This window comes from Strix aluco, chromosome 5 (genome assembly GCF_031877795.1).
Source record: "Strix aluco isolate bStrAlu1 chromosome 5, bStrAlu1.hap1, whole genome shotgun sequence".
Taxonomy (NCBI): Eukaryota; Metazoa; Chordata; class Aves; order Strigiformes; family Strigidae; genus Strix; species Strix aluco.
The window spans coordinates 72,380,833-72,404,779 of record NC_133935.1 but is presented as its reverse complement, the minus strand read 5'-3'; the positions used below and the strand labels follow the sequence as shown (position 1 = coordinate 72,404,779).

The following is a 23,947-nucleotide window of genomic DNA, read 5'->3' as shown; positions in this document are numbered from 1 at the left end:
CAGGGGAGAGGCAGTGGAGACTTTGAGGTATTCCTGAATGTGCTTCACAGACGTTTCTCCTGCTTGCTGCATGTGAGGAGCTTTTGCTGTAGATGAACTACCCAAGTGCCGTCTCAAGGAGGGGAGGACAAACTCAGGGCTCCATGTAATGGGGGAGAGGAATGAATTGTGTGAGGAGAGAGACATTAACAGCTGATTGCAAACCTCATGCAGAGCCAGGAGCAAGAATAAAAGGCCGAGTCTCGCTACATTTTTATCTTGCTCCAAGGTAATCAGGCGACAGCCGCTGCTTTGCCTGCATGGGGCGAAAATTAGATGGGGTCATGCAGGGAAATGATCCAGGCGCTGCTGGGGAGTTGCAGAACCAGGAGCTCTTGGGCTGCCTCCTTTTCTTCTGACAGTAAAGCCTCTTGGCTTACTCTCTCTTACCTTTCTCCTTCTCCTCCACTGCTGTCCTTTTCTCTGTCCCATCCAGTCCTGCCTGCTCCTGCTCCTCTTCTTCACCCTCTCCCATGCTCCTGCTGTTTCATTGGTGGCCAGGGAAGGTAATTCCCCATGCCAGCAGCTCTCCAGAGTCATGGAGGGTGAAGAGGTGCCACCTCCATGTGTTCACTGGTGGGGTGCCAAGGAGGTCAGATGAGACCCAAGGACAGGCAGAGCCCGTGCTCCCATACAGATGTCAGGTGTTTTCTGTTTTGCTGGGGAAAAACAGAAACCTGCAGCTGATTTAAGCTGCAAGTCTTAGATCTGAACCATGAGGAACAGGGACAGGGGCCTGGGTCTCCCACCCTGAAGGTCAAGCTCCCAAACTACTGGTCTCATGGGGCAGAGAGGGACACCTCTCACTGCTCCCACGGTGCTTGGAAAATACCTGTTTTGACAAATCAGTGTGATCAGTGGCAAAAGTTTTGTCAGGAAATTTGTAACTGGCTTTAGTTTAATAAAGCCTCTCTCACTCTATCCTAGCTGATCTTGCAGCTCTACTGGGAAACTGGCCCGTCATTGGCCAGGGTCCTACAGTAATAAAAACAGAAGAGAAAATATTGGGTTGTAATAAGGCTGGTGAGGGAGCAAAACAGAGCCTCTGTGTTATTTAGTGGCATGGGCTCTCAGGTTGAGTGCTATTCTCCTTTCTCCTCCTGCCACTAACAGCAGCAATGACTGGAGGAGGTGGTATCAAGTATGAGCATGAAGGCTTCAAGAAAGCATAGACTTTCTCAAGAGCAGAGTGTAAAAGGCCAGGAACTGTTTGCTTTAAGGCAGCAATAAATAACAAAGACATCCTCATTTTGCAGTGTGTGATTACTCTGTGGGACTCGTTGCCCCAGGGCAGTACTGACACGGGAGGCTTAGCAGGATAAACATTCGTGCATAACAAAAAAATCATCTGTAGAAAAAACGCCCACACAACTATTTTTGTCTCCATGTTTCACAACATAAGCTAATTCTATGAAAAGAGCCAGAAACTTCCTCTATAAGAAGATTATTGCAATACTGGCTCTGAGTGACATCCTATGGTTTCCTCTGTGATATCTGGGCTGCACCATTGTGGAGACAGGCTGCAGAGGGATGGACTATTGATTTGATTCTCCACTTATCATCCGTTCTTCAACTGACTTTTCCTTCATGATGTCATATGAATAATGGAAGGCAGAACATTTTTCCCAAGACAGATAAGTGCTGCTTTCTCTCTATTAAGAGTTTGGAATACCTCGTTTGCTATCACACTTGAGAAGATACAGCACAAATAACCAAAATCTAATCAAGATTCTTCCTAATTTCCAAAAAGGCTACTGCAGAGTTCAGCTGCCTTTTTTATTGATTGTGGTAGTAAGCACAGACGCCACTTACCATGAAGATGTTTTTACATAGGCAAGGCTATTAGAATGATTTATAATGCTATTGTCTTAAACTGCAATTTTGCTGAAAACAACAGGAGCAAATTGTGTGCATCATGGGTAGCTTGGGTTTGCTCCTAGTTTGTAAAAGCCATTATTTTAGTCTTCTAATCATTAAGATTTATGTTATGTAGGCGAGAAGTATTGTAGGTATATCACTTATGTAACTGTTTTTCAGAACAAAAATGAAGCATTGAATATCCAGCCACTTACAGGAGATGCACTGATACCATGATGATCAATACAGTAGAAGTAGAGCAGAACTGTGTCAATAATTGTAAATATACCCTGCAATTCTTTCTTTTAAAATGTCATGTTTGTGGAAAATCTGTTGGTTACTTGTGCTGACTTTCTCAACCTATTTGATAAATCACCTTAAAAGTAAGATAAGCATATAGAAATTCATTCTTGGTGTGCCTTCTGCAGTCCAGTGGTGCCTAAGACTTACAGCTAAGGAATACAGCTGTTGTGAGACAGTGTGTTGTAGGTTAACCCCAGCCAGCAACTAAGCACCACAGAGCTTCTCTCTCACTCTTCCACCCCAGCAGGATGGGGGGAAGAGAATTGGAAGAGTAAAAGCGAGAAAACTCATGGGTTGAGATAAGAACAATTTAATAACTGAGATAAAATATAATAATAATATTGTAATGAAAAGGAAAATAACAGAGAGAAATAAAGCCCAAGAAAGAGAAGTGATGCAAATAAAAACAATTGCTCACCACCAACTGACTGATGCCCAGCCAGTCCCTAAGCCACGCCCCCCTGGCTAACCTTCCTCCTAATTTTATTGCTGAGCATGATGTCATATGGTATGGAACATCCTTTTAGTCAGTTGGGGTCAGTTGTCCCAGCTGTGTCCCCTCCCAACTTCTTATGCACCCCCAGCACACTTGCTGGTGGGGTTGTGTGAGAAGCAGAAAAGGCCTTGACTCAAACACTGCTCAGCAGTAATTGAAACATCCCTGTGTTATCAACACTGTTTTCAGCACAAATCCAAACCATAGCCCCATACTAGCTACTATGAAGAAAATTAACTCTACTCTGGGCAAAACCAGCACAGAGTGGAAACATTTTTCAGCATTCTGAGAGCAATGGAAAATCACAGAGACCTGAACTCCTAAGACGATGCTCCCCAGCAGCTCATGTGGGGTGAGTTGAGGGCCAAGTATATTTGAGGTTCATCTGAAAATAGGACTTACAGTCCTCGGTCCCTAAGGTGCTTTACTGCTTTACTGCTTGTAGGCAGCCTGCACATATAGCAGTAGCCTGTGCCCTCTGAAAAGGTATGCCCAAGCTCTGCCAGGAGGCTTAGACCCACTTTTCTGATAGACGTGTGAAGTTTCCACCTGAATGTGCACACAGATAATGTATATGTTGTTCTTCCTTTCACAAGGCTGTGGTTTCCAAGGGGTCTGGAGGCCAAGAAAAGCAGATGTTAGAGAGGACATCTTCCCCAAGAGACTGAGTGGGATAGGTGTTCACATCTTAAAGAAATGAGCTCATTTCTCCTGGATTCATTGTAACAAGGATTAAAAAAGACCCTCTCTCAACATAAAATGGTTTTTGAATGTCCAGTTAATGCATGATATATGTCCTAATGTTGTATCATCTAAATGTCCCAAGTCTCCTAATTCTGGAGGTTTTTATAAGACCACCTTTACAAGTGCCACCAGCTGCTTGCTCACAGCAGGCAAGTCAGTACTCAGAGCAATTGCACACACTGCCATTATTGGTCTCCTGTAAACTTCAGCAGAGCGAAGTCATTCAACCAGGTAAATTGTCACGTCCAGTTCATATTACAAAAGGCTGATGATTGCACTTCTGAAAACCATTTTATACTGCCTTTTAGTCACCCCCCTCAAAAGTTGTGACAATGTTAGTCATAAACTACACCTTCAACATGAACAGGACGTTGTATCTACCTGTCTAGCCACCTTCGTTTAATACAATTTCCCTGATCTTCTGCAGTTATAGTTCATCCTGGTGACCCGAGAATTGGCAGCTGAATGTGAGACGTTCACTTGCTGACCAGAAATGTTAATTTTCACACAGACCTTTTCAATCCTGAATCATTCTTTTTTCCTGATATGAGGTTAAAAATTAGAGAGGTTTACTCTTGAACAGAGTGCACAGTGTTTGGAAGAAAACACTAGCTTTTATCAGTCAGACTTTGTGGATGTGCAGCAGGCATCTGTTAGCAGACAATGGGCCAGGCAGGCATGTGGGGAGGCTTGTTTCTATTTCCACAGGCAGGAGTGTTCTCACCACAGAGGCACTAAAGGGTTAGGACTTTCAGCACTGAACTTGAGTGCAGCTATTACCTCTTGTGCAAAGAAAAGAGTTCTCTTCTTCTCAGGCTTTGCCTTGTCTAACTGCTGGTAGGGGCTGAGTTTTTGACAGTGAACAACTGCTCAGCTGTATTTTTAGGTTTTTTTAGATCCCCTCTGTTGTCCGTCACAGCACTGTTATGGTTTGGAGGACTGTCAGAGGACCACGCAAATTCCTGCGCACACGGTGTCATTTTATGCTCCCTCCTGTTTTGTTCCTTCTATCTGCTCTAAACCAGCTGGAGGGGAGGTGGGAGAAATATAACATTTTCTTTTGTTGTCTCCAAGTGTTTAAGGAATGACAGACATAATCGTTTCTTTTAAATGATTGCTCTTTGCCAACACAACACAAGCAAACACATAAAGTAACACAACAGCTTACCACAGTGTGTTGCGGAGCACAAGGGCAGCCACTTGGGAGGGGAGGCAGAGTGAGGTGCCAGGAGAAAACCTGTCTGTGATTCCCTTCAGATGGAGAAGATATAACAGTGCCCAGAAAAAAGAGAGAGTCATTACCAGTCTTTTTATGTCATAGTTAGTGCTATATTTAGCATATGGCTGTTCTGGCAAGAGGGGGTCTAACGAAAGGCGAGGCTGATGGAGAGCGATGGCTGGCAGCACAGCATGGGGAGCTGCGCTGTTGGGAGTGGTGGCCCCTGGGGAGCTGAGTGATGGAGGGGTGCAGAGCAGGGCACTGCTTTGGCGATGCCATGCTGGAGTAGAGTGCATGACAGTGGCCCAAGGGAATGCATGAGGTGTAAAACAGTTTCTCTGCACCATTTAAAGACATGGTGGGGCAGAGGGGTTGTTCCTGGGGTTGTGGTTTGCACCACCCCAGTGACCCTTCTGGGCAGGGAGAGGACTTGCTGAGCGGAAGGAGCACTTTTAATGTCATGGTAACACTAATTGCTCTCACGATGGGAAATGTCAGTGCCGTAATGTGGGTACCATGAACGTAGAAAGCCTTATGTCCTCTGAACAGACATCATGGAGAGTGCTCAATGAGTTAGGACAGATATTTAAGCTTTTCCCAAAACATTTCCCCTCCGGCATCCTTTTGTTTCTGCATAACACCGTGGTCTGCTCAGAGCAGTGCCCATGCCTGCCTTGGCACACAGAAGAGCTACGTGACGGGGCTCCTTCGGACAGGAATATAGCTCCAGAGCCCACCCCTGTTCCTACGCAGCAGCAGCCTCTTGCAGAAAGGCCTCTGTTTGCCAAGGGCTGGATCTGATTCTCAGGGATATTTTGCATGCATTAACCTTCCTATAAGAAAATAACCTTATTCAGTACTGCGTGTAGGTGGAGGAGATGATGGAAGGAAGGGAGGGTTGCTGCTGGCAAACAACCAAATCAAGACTTAAATACAAATTTTTACTTTTCCTGATTGTGAGAAAGGCCAAACAGACATTTTAAAAAAACCACAGAACCTTCAGTAGGTGTGCTTGACTTAGGACTTGTCTAGGACACTTCAGGGATAGATTGTGCCTGCTTTTTGCATGGAGAGACAGGAGGATGCTTTGGATCTGCCCCTGGGCATCCCTGTGAATGGCTGTCCTTGCTTCCTTGTGGGGAGAGCAGAGCTGCCCGGGAGCGGCAGAGCCCCCTCAGTCCTCCCAGCAGTGGGGACTTGTCCCCAACCAGGGGTGCTGCTGGCATGGGTGGCAGCCAGGGCTCACCAGGGAGTGCTCCTCTTGCAGTAGTAGTGCTGCTCCCTGCCCACACAGCCCGTCTTCCACTTCTCTGATTTACCGGTCAATTTGATCAAACATTTAATTTTGTCAAAATCATTGACAAAAGACCATTAAAAGGAGAGTTATGCCACTTCTACGCTCTATGGCTTTGGCTCATTTATTTTAATTAGCTGTAACAAATTCATGGTTAAACAAGGCTCGAGAGGGTGCTTTCTAAATGTGGTACTCATGGCATACACAGTACCATTAACGAAACACTTCTCCACAGCTTGACTATGTTCTCCCCCATCTAGCTTGCAGCTCATTATAGCACTAGAGATAGGAAACAGAATGTAACACCTAATTAAAATGTGAGCTTGTGTCCACAGATGATTCAATAGAAATAAAGGCATTAAGCTGGTGAGAGAAACAGGAGAGAGTCATCACAATAAAAGCATATCATTCAAGCAGAGTCTGGAGGAAGCTATCCCTCTGCTTCAGGCACCTGCATAAAGTTGGGCGTAACAAGAGTATTCAGGTCCTGATCCAACAAAACATTGAAAAGTAAAACTGTTAACAACTAAATGTCTGTTGTTCTCATTAAGGATTCTGAACTCCACTGAGTAATAACAATTTTTAGCCTGCCCCGTTGGTTGTCATAGAAATAGCACAAGCAACCACTTATTTTGGTAATAGGATTATAGATAGTGTCTTCTGTTATTTTAGTTGTTCTTTTCAAAATTATACTGATGCATTTTATTGTAGATGAGATATCTGGTGCCATTTGCAAGAAAAATGTGTGTTAGGTTAAGCATGTTAGAGACATGCATAGAATTTAATGGGTTCTTAAAATATTGTTACTCTCCAAAATACAGAAGATGTATAAATAGCAGATGTGAACTTAAAATGATGCATTTCAAAGATAAGCAAACTAATCATGTCTCCCTCTATTTGTCACAGGTGGGACAGTCCCCTGATTGATCTGTTTTTCTCCAACCAGTATCTTCAGATCACAACTACCGTGCCATCCACTTCGGTGTATGGGTTTGGTGAACATGAACACCTGTCCTTCAAACACAGCATGGACTTTGTTACCTATGGCATGTTCAGCAGGGATCAGGCACCAACGGTAATTCACTTCATGCAATACTTTGGCCTAACTTGTATCTCCAACAGGAGGTGGCACGGTACAGCTTTGCCGAGGGAGCACCTCTCTCTGTATGGTAACACTGTTAATGTGATCAATGGCAAACATGGAATGTCACAGGTTTTGCAGATGTTGTAAGTTTTAATTAAATGACAAAACTATGAGTCATTTTGAGGGGTCTTTAAAATCTTTCATTGGAAGATTTCTCATGGTGCAGTTAGTTTTCAGAAAAAAGTATTTTGTGTGCCAAGATCCTGGTTCAGGAAAACATTTAATTTCATGCTTGGATCAATCCCTGTTCATCCAAACAAGCTGAACTTCAGCAGGACTCATTAGATGTTTGGCTAAACTGGTGTCAGTGGGTGATGAGTCTATTTTAACTAGCAAAGTAGTTCTTACCCATGCCATTTTAGAAGGTTTGGCAGAATATGGAAGGTTTAACTGAGAGACTAAAAACTACCATCCCGATGAGGCAGAAAAAATAACTTTTTTCTATCGATTTTACTTTCAAAACAAGTCTCTAACTATGAATGAATTTATTTCCTTGTCTTTGCATATGTACCTAGCTGACAAATACTATGAAAAATAACAAAGTCAAGCCATACCTAATGTGCTGTTTATGTTTCAGCCATCCGCCAACCTCTATGGAGTTCACCCATTCTATATGTGTGTAGAAGCTGACTCCAATGCCCATGGTGTTCTCCTTCTGAACTCCAATGCACAAGGTAAAAAGATATATGGATTCCCTATATGTGCTGCGTATAGAAAGACAGTAAATCAGTAAATAGACGAAACTGTTTTACTGATTGTTTTTTCAATGTGATTTTTTCAATATGAGTGACTGTTCCATAACTGTGGTTCCAGGAATTACTCTAAAGTTTTCAAAGAGATTTCATTAGAATGACTGATTAACAAGGTAAGGTATTTTCAGTGAAAATATATGCTTGGTTTTGGGGTTTTTTTTGAAAATAGAGGCACATGCAGGGAAAGGAGAAGGTGGAAGAAATTTCCTCTGGGATTGGCGTAACTGAATCAAATCAATTCAGTTTAGCCCTCTATTCTGTCTGTGGAGAATAGTTTTGTGCGTTGCCATGGTCACCTTAGTGTATTAATCCAGTGGTATAATTTCAGAAAAGGGGAATCTTCACTCAGTCTATAAAATCAGTTTTCCCTGGCAGGCAATGACTTCCAATAAGAAGATTAAAATAGCATAGAGGAACCCTAAACACAAGCTTGTGGTTCCTTTTTATATAAATGAAACTGAGACAAATGGATCTGTGCTATCTACTCTGCGTGAGTTTCTGTGATTTATCGCTGCACAACGCCAATCTGAAAGCGGAGATAACAGAAACACTGGGCCACTGCTAGCCTACATACAGGTCCTGTTTGTTCATCCAGTTGTACCCATAAGGTGTCGGATAGTGACTTGAACATGTAGCCACCTCTGCCTGGGGATGCATTTTTGCACAGAAGAGCCCAGAGTACATACACCTGGGAAAGAATAGAATAGAATAGAATAGAATAGAATAGAATAGAATAGAATAGAATAGAATAGAATAGAATAGAATAGAATAGAATAGAATAGAATAGAATATAGAATATTTCAGTTGGAAGGGACCTACGATGATCAACTAGACCAACTGCCTGACCACTTCAGCGCTGACCAAAAGTTAATGTATCTTATTAAGGGCATTATCCAAACGTCTCTTAAACACTGACAGGCTGAGGACATTGACCACCTCTCTAGGAAGCCTGTTCCAGTGTTTGACCACCCTCTTGGTAAAGAAATATTTCCTAATGTCAGGTCTGAACCTCCGCTGATGCAGCTTTGAACCATTCTTACACATAGTGCAGAGCTGGTTTGTACTGAGAACCTGTTTTTTTCCTTTCAGATGTTTCTCTAAGTCCAAACCCATCTTTAACTTTCCGCACTATTGGAGGGATCCTTGACTTCTATGTCTTCCTTGGACCAACTCCTGAAAACGTAATTCAGCAATACACAGAGGTTAGTAGAAAAGTGCATGCGGCATGCGGGACAGTACCTTGTAGCAAACTGCTGTCAGTGTCTGATAGTATCAGCAGGTAGTGCAGCCAAAACTTTGTCCTGATCTGTTCATACAAAGTCATAGCTTTAGGTCTATGGGCAACCTGGTGTGTACTCAAGCATCAGTGAACAGTGAGTATAGCAGCCTGGCTGGACGTTCAATGCACATCTCCAGCCTTCCCTGCAGCATTTCGATATTGAGAGCAGGAATGCACTAAAGGGATGCAATGATTGGAAAGAAATTTGTCCCAGCTTACTCTTCTCTGGGTTGTGATAGTTTTACAGTCTTCACTACATGACTGTAACTGTGTTTTGCCACTGTGGATGGAGAAAACAAACTAAGCAGAGCACAGATAAGAATCTTTGGGAACTTTATGTCTGCTGGACTTCAGAGATGTTGAATGAACTTCAAAGGCTTCAAGCCTTTATTTACCAGGGGAATTGGCTGTTGATTTTGGAGCATCAGCCTGTTTTTTACTAATGAAAATCCATGTAATTGCATTGGAGAACATAGGTGTGAAAAAACATATTTACTGCTGTCTGTAAGAGCATAACTACTTGCTTTTCAGTTGCCTAGTGTTTTCCAAAGAACTGAGGGTATACATGTGAATAGCTGCTTCAGGATTGTGCATGCAAATCTTATCCAGTGAGGGCCACCAAGAAAAAAGTGGCAGGTAACATCTTTTTCCTGGTCACCAAATGCCGAGTGATGCATTAACTGGACCCTTGCACAGCAAATTGCCACCTGAGAACATAGCTCTGTGCATAAAAAAACCAGTGCCAAGCCTAAAGAGTGTGGAGCAAAGCTGAGAAGGGACATGTCACTGTGAGAAGGGGGATTCATATGTGTGCAGACCTTGAGGATTAAGCTGTAACTGGAGCAGCCTGCAGTAGGGTGTCCTGGAGGTGTGCAGCCAGAGCTTGCAGTGAGATGTGCCTGTGCTCTGCCTTCCCCTCTGCCGCCCCACCAAGGTGCCTGAGCTCTGATTTTCATCCAACATTTTTTCTTTCCTGGCTTTTTAAAGCCTCCATATCCTGTGCTTACCTGCTTTAAAAATATCTGAAATGGGAACAGAAGTAGTGTTTTGGCCCAGGGAAAAAGAGGATTTATCCCAGAAGGAAATATTGCTAGGTTCTGATTTGGTGATGGAAAGGTCATGCTGCTGTTTTGGGAAGGCTGGAGGCTCCCCAGGGTGGTGGGCTCTGCTAGACTTTCGTTTTCCAGTCAGAGACTCAGGAGGTGCCTCCCAGAGAGGTGGGAGGCTGCCGGTGCCCCTCCACATCCCAGAGAGGGAGCAATTACTCTGCCTCTCAGAGGTTTCCAGCTCCCTCTGCACGTCCTCCCCATCAGTGAGATTCCACACCAGTGCCACAGGCCAAACAGAAACTGGGTTTTGAACCTACACATTGGCAATCAAATAATAAAAAAAAAAAACAACAAAAAAAAACCCAAAGAAAGAAAGAAAAAGTAAAGTGACTCCCCCGATAGCTGCAGCTGTGATCCCTGTGATGAAAGCACCTATTTCAGGGGAGTTACTGCAGCAGCACGGTGGAGATTAGAGCCATCCCCATTTCTTTTCAGTCTTTCACTGGTGTTTGAAGGCAGCATTTCTGTGGCTTAGCAGGTGGCCAGCAGCTGAAAATAAAATGAGAGAGTTCTCACTCCCCAGCTGATGGGTACTGGCAGCTCACTTTCCACCCCTGCCTCTGTGGAAATGGAGCTGGAGCAGAGAAAATAAGGTAAAGGGGAGCTGGTGGGTGTCTCCTAACTAGACATGTCACATGCCAGGACAAAAAATCCCCTGTTCAGTATTCTTCAAGCTTGCGCTCAGCTCTCTAGGGAATTTTAAAGAATGCATGGTAGCAATTTCGCAGTGAAATAATAACTTCTTCAGTAAACATCCTGAAATTCCTGGATCGCAAATGTTATAATTACCATATTATTAGTCTCTAGAGTAATGATTTGGCTTTTATGTACAATATATGTGGGAAGGTGAAGGAGACAAGAAAGACTTTATTTTTCAATTGTATTTTCTGTCACACCACGAGGACTCTTCCGTGCAGTCACTGTCACGCCCAGGGAAGGAGAGGGTGGAAAGGACCAGTGTGACCAATGTCTGCAAGGCACTGTTTAGCAACATCCCTCAGCTCACTCAGCTGTTAGCGTGGGTATTCTCTGGAAAGTGGCATTTTGGGAGCTCCTAGCCATAGGGGACCCTGGCGGGGCCAGGTTTGCCCCGCTGCAACAAGATCCTTGGGACAACAGTTCCTGCCTGTGCAAGCATCTGCCTAAAATCACTGCATGGGGCTTTTTGCAGGGACCACCCATTACACCCTCTCCAGGATGGTCCCATCGGTATGGCAGGGTGGCCAGGTGCCACTCAGTGCATGGCCATTGAGAGCAAGGGAGCTGTGTCCAGAGCAAAGTGCTCCATACCTTTCTCAAACATTTTGTGCTGTTGCCCTCAGTGTCACTTCAAGACTTAAGCAGCCCCCCTTGCCTCCGCCGTGCTTGTTTCTGTGAAAGATTTAGGAGCTTAGCTCCGCTCAGTGCTTTTACGCAGCTCCCTCCAAACCAGTGAGTGAGGACATCTTTGTAATGAAGCTCTTTACTGGGTCTCTGGAGTACACAAGTTTTCCCATGCACCTCTCCAGGTTGCTGCCAGCACCCAGGGGTGGCCCATGGGCTCTTGCCACTGCTGGTGGCAACCAGGATGTGCCAAGAGTGGGGCTCCCTGAGTAGTGACTAGGAATGATTTTGGCTGCCCTGCCAGGGCCACCAACCTCTCTGTGCATCCTTGGAGTGAGGATAGGTGGCAGTGAAAGCTGTGGTGGCCCTGGGTGCCAGCCTGGCCCAAGCTAATCTGCTTTAAATGGTCTCCAAGGGTGATGAAGGGAGTGGGAAGGGAGCAGAGAGCAGAATGCCGGTGCTTCTGTCCCACTGCTTTGTCTTGTGCGGAGCAGAGGTGAGCTTCAGGACGCATCCTGCCAATGGCACCACAACACTACAGCAGTGATGGCATCAACAGGGCATGTGCTGGGCATTATGCAATGGAAAGGAGAAATGTCCATCCTGATTCTTCTGCTCCCTCCTGTCCCTGAGCCCGGGTGTGAGGATAGCTGCTCCTGGCACATCAGATATGGTCCTGACACAGCTATATATATATATTTGACAGTAATCACACTTTTCTCCTACTACAGAAGAGGTCCGGTGTGTGGAACAGTTATATAACAGAAATCTCACTTTTTATTGCAAATGCCTTGGTTTGCAGGATGGGAAAAAGCTGTAATAAACTAAAGAGCTCAGGCATTGAGCTGAGCCTAGCTGTGACTCTACAGCCAAACCTCATACCAGACCACCATTGTCAAGTCCACTGGTGGCCTTTCAGTAACAGTGTGTAGCAGTAACATGAGCTCCATAACAAGACACTCAGGAGACTTACAGTTCAACAAATGGACATTTAACAGCTGTTGGATGGAGTGAAAGCCATAAATTTGTTATTTTATCACAAATTATCTGATGACAAGCTCTAAGGGAGCATACTGCCTGTCTCCTAATTCTGTTTTGAGAGAAAATTGCTGTTTTACTTCCTCCTTACAGAACTGTAGGATAGTTCTGGGTGGGAGGGACCTCAGGAGGTCTCTAGTACAGTCTCCTATTTGAGAGGCAACATGGGGCACCTACTTGTACCTACAGTTTATCACACATCATTCAGTGAGAGTCTCACAGTTGAATTCATGGGTCCCTCAAGAAAGACTAAGCAGCTGAGAAGTGTTTGTGCAGAAAAAAACAAGGTTTGAAGACCTTGACATTGAAAGTCCTTAACATTTTTAGACTCCTGAGGTTGTGAGCATTTTCTTAATGATTCAGTAGTTGCAGGGCCTTTCTTCTTGCTCTCCTAAAACAAAGTTCAGATTCTGTTTATACACTTTGAGTGAAGGTTACCTCCTGCCTGACTAGGTGCCCACAGCACTCACCTGCCTACCTCAGCCATAGGGGATAAACTGGATACAGATAACTAGGCCATAGGAGTGCTTGTGTAATTTAGCTGTTTGTGTGACTATCCAAACACACTATTTCTGTGTCTAAATCCAGAGCATTAGCCCACTTGGATTTTTATAGTTTCCTCCTACAGCTCATCCTTAAAGAAAGGAAGTTTAAGCAAATACCAAGTTTCAAGAGTAATTTTATATGGCTAATTAGGGTGCAAGATTAGCAGTCTTTCATGTTGAGTCCCTGTACCTGCGTTGCTGGAGATGTCAGCTTCGTTGTAAGCATGGGAAAGAGTATATCTCTCTATAGCCACTATGATATATAGGGCATAACTCTTCAGTCATCTCTCTCACATCAAAGTCTTTGGTTATAGTGTTAATAGACTAGAATCTTGATTTACTATATAGCCTTTATAACTTAGTTGATATCCTTGATACTCATAGTAATAATGTTATTTGTCCAATGACCCAATACAGGGAAAGTGAATACAGATCACCTGCTCCTTGGGCACAGATTTTGGTTGTTAGATATACATGTTTTCACTGAACTTGTTCTTACTGCAAAACGTTTCCAGGGTACCTCCTGGATTCAACAGCTCTCAGGTGCATTTGAAAAAAGTGAAAAAAAAAAAAAAATTACGTAATGCCACGTTATGTAAACCTGGAAAAACTAACAGTGAATTTATTAAACAACACCAGGAGTTATTTAAGAACCAAGTGCAGGATAAATTGTGGAACAGAAAATAGGATCTTTTTTTCTTCTGCTGCATTACTGTATCTTCCCATTTTTTTTTTTTTCTCAGTTCGGATACCCCATATGTTTGCTGTTTCTGCATTTCTCATGTTTTCCTCCCTCAGTTCCCCTGCCATACCTCATTTACCTTTTCTGATTCTATGGGAGTCAATTTTGCCAAGCAGGCTTTCTCTGCCTAGTGTGTTTTATGATCATTTGTATTCAGAATGCAATCTATATGAATTAACTAGATCCTAAATATATATCAAATCCAACATGAGTTTTAAGGTTTGCAAAATTACATCCCTGCCTCTGCTGATCCATCTGTGAGTAGGTACCATATGTCAGTTACTTTATCAGGAAGCTTCAGGGGGATCCATTAGAGAGAGTCCGCAGCATAATTAGAAAAAAGAACATTTGTTTTCCCAGCTGCCCTGTTTCCACCCTTCCTCTTCAAATGTTCTGCTGATTTCAATTAAGCTCACCATAGATGTGCCAGCCTGGTGAACCTGGGGAACTAATTGCTTTAAACCTTAATATCTTGCTTACAAGGTGGATTTTCTTCAGTTGGTTCAGCTGCAATCCCACACTCCTCAAGGGATGCTGTCATGAAATACTGCCTCATCATGGGGCAGCTCTGAGGTCTGCAGACAAGACAGCACTCACGATAAGGGTGAGCAGCAGAACATCAGCAAACCCCAGTGCAGTGGATGTGCTCTTTGGGAAGGACCTTGGCTGGCATGCTGGTGGCCACAGCTCCACCTCCAGCTCCTCTGGTGTCCAGCTGCGTTCTTGACAGGACATGGGAGCAGAAGCAAATCCCCATTCAGCTCTTGAACCATGTTGTATTGGTGACGTCCCAGGCTGACTGTCCTCCCTAGCCAGGAACAATCTGGGGTATTGCAGGACCTGGAGCAGGGCTGCCCAGGCTGGTCACCTCTGTCAGTGGTTCCCATTCCCCATCCTGCTCAGGGAGAGGCAGCGGATGCCACACCAACATCCTGCTGGGGCACTGGGCTCGCTGTTCAGCTGCAGGATTAATATTTATCAGTTGATTTTCCCTCTTCCCCTTGTCCAAGGGGAGAAGCCTGTACACAAAACATTTTATTTCATTAGGGAGTTCTTTTGTTTTGGTCTGTCTTTTTAACCTTGTTTGTAGAGGTTGCTCTCTGTTTACAGTAGAGAAAGCAAGGGCAAAATATGCATCTGCTTTAGGAGCACAAAGTGGTGGCGTTCACAGAGCTTATCTTGCAGCCTTGTCTACTCTAAAAGCTCTGTTGCCTCCTCAGATGAATTTATCCCTAATATGGTGAGTGCGGTTGTGACAGAGAAGCAGACTTCTTGCCCTGAGGCTTGCCGTGCTCTGCTGGACACCTTGGTGTTGGCTCACAGGGTGACTAGATCATTCGTGCCCCATTCAGCATACCACAGGAAACCTCAGCAGAGCTTGAAAGATGGTCTGGGGGATCAGGTTGTGTCCACACAAGCTGGAAATAACTAATGACACATGTAACCAGATGAGACTGCACTGTGGTGGCAATGGTGTGTCTGCCCACTGGCCTCCCCCTACGTGGTAGGGGGCCACCTTCGTCTGTCCAGGGCCTCTCCCAGCAAGGGCACAGTGGTGTGCAGGGAAGGCGAAGTGCAGCTGCATCGGGAATATGTTGCTGATAGCTGCTCTTGGTTCCTCTGAAGGGCTTAGCCTCCAGCTAAGTTGCAGGGGAAGGAGGTGTTGAGGAGGGTGAAGAGAGTTAAGTCTGGTGGAACAGGATGGGTAGCAGGCATATGGGGCAGCTGTGCTGCTCAGCCCGAGCATCTCTCCTGGAGAGACTCAAACCATTAACCTCATCAGTTGTTCTGGCCTCCTGTCTTTTCTTAGGTGAGATAGCAGCATTCCAACAAGTGAAAGCACTGTGTGGCCAAATTTGTAATGCTTAGTGCTTAAAGTTTGCCTGTCTGTCCACAAGCCATTCTCGTTTGAAAGAAATTTACCCTGTGTGTTCCCCCAGCTTGGGTGCATTAAAATATCCTCTGCTTTTCCCCTCTTCTCTCCTGCATCTGTTTTTCTGTCTGGTGCAGTTTGCACATCCCACCAGCTCTAGCATTCACAACATATTTTAGAGCAATTTCAAGTTCAGCATTGCTTTCCCAGGTCAGACTCTTACTGGAGGAAATCCCATAGGAAGATGTGTCTTTATAAATCTTGATCTCTAGAGAGCTTAGCAATGCAATAGATACAGTGCCAGGAGTGCCTTGTTTTATTTAATCAAAGTAGATGGGGTTTAGCTGCCAATATGCAAGTTTTGTTCTTTTTTACTTCTTAGCATAATTACCTAACTATGGAGATTCACAAGGAAATAAGGGAGGAACAGTTAGTTAGCCAAAGGGAGTCAATATCTGCAACATATTCATGTCATGGGTGCTTACTAGCTACTAGATAGCTGCTAGATTTTCATGTATTGCCTACAAAGATGTTAACAAAGGTTAATTTAATGGGATCTGTTTAAAACTGGAGTAAGTATTTCAAGAGTTGTCCCCCAGAAAACCAGTATGTACTAATGAGGCAATGCCAGATTTCAGCTTATTTCTAGAACAGACATCATGGTTGCTCACTGCTTGTCCCAGGTTGCCAGAGCAGCTCTCACCTGGGGAAGCAGAACAGGATGCCTCACTCCCCTGTGCTCTCAATCGAGTTTCCTCATGCAATTTACAGCTGGATTGCATGGAGACGGTGAAAATCAAATATTTATAAAATCATATTTAACTCATTACCTTATGTTTCAGTTGAGAATTTCAGGACCAAACTGTAACTCTGACCTTGAAGAGGTTTGTCAATGCCTGGCAACACAATGCTGTGGGCCAGCAATAAGAGCAGTCAGTCATAAGCAACCGAATTTCATCAGGGTGGTGTGTAAATATAATTAAAACTTCAGAGAGCTCAAACAAACATCAGACTCTTGATGAGTTAGTACAGCTGGATGCAGCAAGAGAAATTAGCAAAGCTGACATTGTTGTGTAGCATCACATATGCCTGCTGTGGACCAAAGGGTTTGTAGACTTGGCACGGGTCAGCCAGTGCGAGGCTCCACACTGGGGTTCTGCTGGTGTGCACCATGTAAGTGAAGGCCAAATGCTACTGTGTGGAGGCTGAGACCTCAGTGAGACCCACATTTAATATTAGCCTGGGTTTTATACACCATGTCTTCCACTGGGGTGTTCTTACAAGCGCTGCTCAGTGTGGGTGTTACTCAGAGCTCTGCTAAGGATAAGGGTCCACCAGGAGAAGTGTTTTTTTGAAGGGGACCATACTGTACAGTGAGAAAGGAAAGGGTATTTCATGGTTGTGTGATACCTGTGCCCTGACCTTTGTGGCTTAAATGAGCAGGAAGCCTCTCCTGGTGTTTCAGAATAATTTCTCTTCATCTTACCCTTTGCATTTCTGTCTTCCTCATTCCTGCTGTAGGCCATTGGGCGCCCACACATGCCTGCCTACTGGTCTCTGGGATTTCATCTCTCCCGATGGGGTTATGGCAGCATTGATGTTTTAAAGAAAACTGTTGATCGCATGCACTACTACGATATCCCATATGTAAGTATGAATTTTTCACTGTGTATGTTAATTTTACAAGCCAAAGTGAGACGAATAAAATTATAATAGAGGAAAAGTGATTATCCTACAAAGAGAACTGTAGAATAAAAGGATGTTCATAATCTTGTGTTCTGGGTTTACATGTATTATCTTTATAATGCTTAAAAGAACATTTAAAGCAGGCTTTGAACATGAGGTTTAAGTGCTGCTCTTGGCTGCATAGCAGACGATTCTGGTGTGGATTTACTGTTATGCAGCATGCAGTGCTAACATTTTAAGAATAAATCATGGTACTTCTGATGCATATCACTGCCAAACAGTTGTTAAATTAGGACTTCTACATTTCCATTTTGTCCACTGCTACCATCTAAGTTTATAGGACCTGAATTTGGCCTGACAATTATTTACAATTATTATAGCCAGTCTCTTAGTTTTCATTTCATACATTAGGTACCTTTTAGAAATGCAGTTGCATGCATTCTGATTTTCTGTATCAAATACTTCAATCATAGGATCATAGAATGGTTTGGGTTGGAAGGGACCTTTAAAGGTCATCTAGTTCAACCCCCCAGCAATGAGCAGGGGCATCTTCAACTAGACCAGGCTGCTCAAAGCCCCATCCAGTATGACCTTGAATGTTTCCAGGGATGGGGCACCTACCACCTCTCTGGACAACCTGTTCCAGTGTTTCACCACTCTCATCATAGAAGATTTCTTCTTTATATCTAGTCTGAATCTACCCTCTTTTAGTTTAAAATATTACCCTTTGTCCTATCACAACAGACTACTAAAAAGTCTGTCCCCATCTTTCTTACGAGCCCCCTTTAAATATTTAATGGCTGCAATAAGGTCTCCCCAGAGCCTTTTCTTCTCCAGGTTGAACAACCCCAACTCTCTCGGCCTGTCCTCATAGGAGAGGGGTTCCAGCCCCCTGATCATCTTTGTGACCCTCCTCTGGACCTGGTCCAACAGGTCCATGTCTTTCTTGTACTGAGGACTCCAGAGCTGGAGGAAGTACTCATGTAATGTTTGCTTTAAAAATGTTTAGGACGTCCAACATCTTGATATCGACTACATGGAACGTCGCCTGGACTTTACCTATGATAAAGTGAATTATGCAGGTCTGCCAGAGTACCTCCAACAGCTAAAGAAGGAAGGAATGCACAATGTCGTGATTCTGGTAAATAAATGATGTTGCTAATTATTTCTCCATTTATAAGAACTATTTGCAGCATAGCAATCATAGCGGTATCTAGGTGCTAGCGCATGCATGCTATAATAGAAGGTTTTCCATTTTTGTCATTTGTTGAGAAGAGCTGAAGAACAATTTTTCATAGATTTCATATTTAAATGTGTTGCATTTGTCAATATCTGTGTACCAGCACCATCTCTACATGATAACATTAATTGTCTTTCACTTTTTCCCACTCAGTTATGAGAAGTTTTGCCTCTGTCCAGGGCTGAGTTGAGATAGGATTGCTTTCATGCAATTCTTTTCCTGAAAATGAACAAATGAGTGTAATATGCACACAGAAATAGCTGAATAGTGGAAAAAATCTATTCATAATCAGTCTGGAAAGCTAATAACTACAATTCACATTGCATTATATTTACTTTTTATCTAAATTAATGTGAGAGATGTTTGTTTGCATGAAAATTTGTGAAAAATGTATGTGGAACCTGTAACTAAAATTCATATATGACCGAATGCATTAATTTGGGCAGAAGTGGAAATTGGAGTTTTCCATGTTTCCCTGTCAATTTTTTCCAACAAAGTTTGCTGTTTCTCTCCAGCGAGTCCCTATTTATGGCCTCGCACTGAAATTGCTCTTTGTCACAATAGCTAAGTGAGTGTCAATGGTGGCAAGGAAATTGGAGACCAATTAAACTGAAATTTAAATTTAAAAGATTAATAAATTAAGAAATTAAATAAAAATCCTTGATAGATGCATAAGACCTTGCTGTCCAGGGCCCGCCAGCAGCGCAGTACTGGGAGGGCTGCACTCCCAGGGCAGGCTGGGACAGTCACACCACCTGGGAAGGGTCGAGGTGGGAAGGCTTACGAATGTTGAGACCTGGAGCAGTGCCCACAGGGTGTGAAGCATTGCCACAGAGAAGAGAGGTGTCATTTGTTCTCCATAACCTCTAGGGACAGGATAAGAAAAGTGCTTTAAATTGCAGCAGAAAAGATTTAAGGTAGACATTAGGATAAAGCTGCCTGTCTGCAAGGCGAGTCGAGCAGGGAGCTGGCTGCCCATGGCCAGGGGTCCCTCCCTGAGCGGGTGTTGCAGACAGGTCTGACATGCATCAGGGATGGCTCAGGCTGAGCTGGCCCACGGGGCAAGGAGGAGACAGTCCCAGAGTCCCTCTCAGGACTTTGTGCTCTAATTGCAGTCTTCTATTTTCCAGCCTAAATGGTCAGTTTACGCCTTTCATTTGGGTGCTACTATTCTTATTTACCTCAAACTGCCAGTCTCTCATCCTTCTACTTTCTTTCTTGATACAATGAACAAGTGTACATCCCTCAGCCTTTTTTGCTAGGCTAAACAAACTTAAGTATTTTATTATCTTTTTATCAGGTGAGGTCTTCAGATCTCATTGTAGTAGCTCTCCCTCCACATGTGCCCCAGTTTAAATGCATTTGCCTGTGTAGCACACAACTGGATTTAATGGCACTCCAGATGATGCCCCCACAGTGTTTTGAGAATTGCAAAAATATTTCCTTCTTTCTGCTAGAAATTGTCTCGTATGACAAAACCCTGCATCATATTTACCTACATTATGTTGATGGCTCATACATACCTGTAAGGAGACCCATTAATCCAGCTGAATCACAGTGGACAGGCCACTAATGTTTGGGCCCTAAGGTGATCCAGTCCTTTTAAAATAAGCACGTTCCTCATCTTTTCATGGGGGTCCTGTCAAATGTTTGTGGGAAAAGAGAGTGAAAAGCAGAGTCCTAAATTGTGGGACAGTTCCTCTGACTTGTGGTCGTGTATCAGATGTTTACTGGAGTCGAGAGCTACTGCAGTTACCTCATCTAAAAATCACATTATCTTGTCAAATGCATAGATCAAGTCAGAAGTGTCTCCTTGTCCTTATTTTTTCCTCCACAATTTGTTATAAAGTTTAGCATATGACTGAGGACGGACTACCCATATCAGTGTTTTCTTTTTAAAATACAGTTATGAGGTTTGCTGTTCTTCAGTCTGCTGGGGTTTTTTTGTAGTTTCATAAAAAGTACCTGCTCTGTATTTATTATTGGCCTAATCTTCACTTCGTTGTACTATAATTGCATTCGCTGCTAGGAATCGCAAACAAAACCACACAGACCAAGTCATCAATTAGATAATGGAAATAGCAGCCTATATAGCTACTGTCATTTGCCAGCAATTTGTCCTCAAAGATACATTCCCATGAAGCTCCCAGTTCTTCTGCAGTTGTAGATCATGAGAAGCTCCAGGGTGCAGCAGTGAAAACAGATTCCATCAGTGGAGGTCCAAGGCACAGAGTTTAAACAGTAACAGTCACTCTGATAGAGAGCAACTTCAAGACAAAACAGTGCAAAATTAACTGGATACATCATTGTAAATAACTAACTAAGCAGTAGATGAGCACATGTGCTGTCAGGGCTGAGTGCTCTTTCCAACTATTAGGCAGTTTAGGCTCCCTGTATCCTCAATACTGCTCTAAAAATTATCTAACTTCTTAGAGCTGTAACATTAAATACCACTTGCCTATTTATTGGTTTATCTCAAAAAAGTTTGCAAGACGTGAGTGTATTAGCAAAATACCATAAGTTTGGGGCAGCTCTTCCTGTGCATACTCTTGCCTTTCAGCAAGTACGTGGTAGTCACCTCTTTTTCATCAGTTAGGATGCCTCCAGTTGTTTTGCACTTGCTGCTGGGTAGGAAACTACAGGCAAGCAGTCATCATTTAGTGGGTGAGCTGTGTTATCTTCTTACTTTTTTTTAAACATTTTTGAAGACCTTTCAGTTTCTCAGATGGTGCATGCTAGAGCAGTGCAACGAGCTGTTGCTATGTAAATCTAAATTAAGCTGTTAGGCAGATGCAAAGAATATAACAACAATTCTTAATTCATGCAACAAGCTAATGGGAATCCAGATAGGGAGTCCTTCTTTCCTCCTTCCACTGACCTGTAACTGAGGACTGTCTTCTGCTCTAGTTATTTAGATAAACTTGTGAAAAAGAACAAAAGATGATCCAGTTTGTGTTTAATTTTTTAAAAGCTAATGGGAAGTATAGGTTGCACTGGTAGTGAAGTTTTCTATTTTCACTTTATTACGGTTGCTGATATTTCTGTCAGACTGCGACTATTAGCATTCTTTAGTGATATAAAACATTCCGATAAGTTGAGTCAGGACCTGGAACAGTATGAAGGGTTTCATTCCCAAGTGACAGCAAAGCCATGATAACTACAATCAAGGCAAGTGTAATCCAGTTTGATACCAAAAGAAAAATTTTCTATTTAGATTCCCTTTGGGTAGTGACAGTAATGAGTTCCCCAAGCGTAGCAGATTGTTGTCTCCCTCATGATGATTTCAGGGAACGGGCTCTGACTGCTGTCACTTAGTGTCATGTAAAACCTCTAGTAAATGGATTTGGGGGAGATGGGTTCAGTCCTCCTCATCTCAGACTGCTATGGTCACAAAGTGCAGATCCTGCCAGCCAGCAGTATTAACACTGGTAACCTGCCTGAGGACAGGACCGTGAACTCATCTGTGCCGCCACCGCTGGGGTGATTGGTGCCTCACCATTAGGAAGTCCAGTCCCCACACTTGCATCCAATGCTGAGAATCCTCCGTGCCTACGGTCACCTTGATAGCAGTATAGCCCCATTACCGGAGTCTCTAAAGGCATTCAGCACTTCTCTCTCCTGATCTCCTTCAGAAGGTGCCACTACTTGATGGAAATTTTGTCTAAGAGTGTCAGTACTTGGTCATCATTATTGCACTGAATAATGTGCATACTTCAGCTGAGTCAGAACAAATATATTATTTAGAAACAGAGAAAGAAGTTCTAAAAGTAACGACTACAATGTAAAATGATAAACATTATTACTGAAGAGGAGCTTTAATGAAAGACCTTGTATACCTTCCATTAAATCATACTAAAAATAGAAACAGCTGGGAATGACATGAGTGACAAATTGCTTAAAAGTCAATAGCAACATGCTCATGATTCAAAATAACACTTGATAGCTTTAACTTTTTAAAGTCCATCTCTATGAGCTGTAGATGCTGACATTCTAGAGATGAGTTTTTATGGATGTGCGTCAAAATCTATGTTTGGGGCCATAGGTGGAAGTGTGTTGGTCTGGATAAGTGCTGGGTGCCCCCAGGGCTCAGGGCAGTCAGCTAGAGTTAAGGATACTCAGCACCTCCTCTCCAAGAGCTGCTAAAAAGATGAGTTAGGGAAGATTTAATAGACATTGAACTTCCTCCCCCACAAACAACCTGTGAATGCACGGTAGGGTTTTGCTCTCTTTAGGATGATACTAAACCTGCATAATATATTAGATTTATGCACTGGAATAACCTTTCAGCTAAAGGAAACCAGAAATTTGGATTAGGAGTATCTAATTAAGCTGACTTCTTCCAGCCTTCAAGTCCCTTGAGAAACATCTTTTCCACAATTATAAGATAATTATTGCAGATGGACAGTTTTCTTTTTTCCAAAGCTGAACTATTAAACAAGTTAAAAATGTGTTGAACGCTTATACTCTTTATGGAGGTGACACTGGAGCTAGATAAAGTTGAACAGAACTTTGCACTTAAGGTAGGGATTTAGCAGGGCTTTTGTTTTCAAGATATGGAAGAATATACTTTCCTCAGTAGGGCTATAGCTATCAGAGGGTTTACAAGTAAATCAGGCAATTAATTCAGGTATCAAAATGAGCTTTAAAACATGCCTTTAAAGAAATTTACTATTTGGGATCAGATATTTTTTGTTCTTAAGAAGTTCATTAGTTACACTTCTATCACATTTTAATTAAAGTTCACTTAAATTATTGCATAAGCTATAAATAAATGGAAGAATCGTTTCAGTGGTATTTTTATCCATTGTGTTTCATAACTGAAGGGTTTTGCCTTAAGCAGAACCTGAGGGAATAACATTTTCTTAGAGAAAGGTAAAGAATTCCCTTCTAAAATGGCTGCAATCTTCCTCTGTTCTAAATAACACAAAGCAGATAGCTGCTCCCAATTAGGGACATATTGCAAAGCGCACTTATCTCCTGTTAGTCACAGTTGACTGCTGAGCAGAGTTGAATAATATCTCTTCATTCACTGGTATCTCAAAGTATTCCTAACTTTATTACTCACTGGCATGGTGGGCCACCATGTTCCCCAGGAGCAGATGAGGCTCCCTTTCGATGAGCTTGGTGGCTACCAATGGTTATCCTGAGGCTGGTGGTAGAGAAGCTGGTGGTATCAATGCCACTGACGACAGTGGGAGGTGGTGACCACCCCAAGCAGTGAAAGGGGCAGCAAGGACGAGCTACAGGGTGTAAAATGCTGTGGT

At 43.2% G+C, this 23,947-nt stretch overlaps 1 protein-coding gene across 1 annotated transcript; it reads left to right on the top strand.

The window, feature by feature from the left end:
* The first annotated feature begins 5,142 nt into the window (after nt 1–5,142).
* Nucleotides 5,143–18,596, top strand: LOC141924063 (sucrase-isomaltase, intestinal-like). The gene is made up of 6 exons (XM_074825901.1): nt 5,143–5,165; nt 6,859–7,027; nt 7,674–7,770; nt 8,938–9,050; nt 17,279–17,404; nt 18,453–18,596. Exons 1-6 carry the CDS (start codon nt 5,143–5,145, stop codon nt 18,594–18,596), a joined length of 672 nt encoding a protein of 223 aa, XP_074682002.1.
* Nucleotides 18,597–23,947: the final 5,351 nt, after the last annotated feature.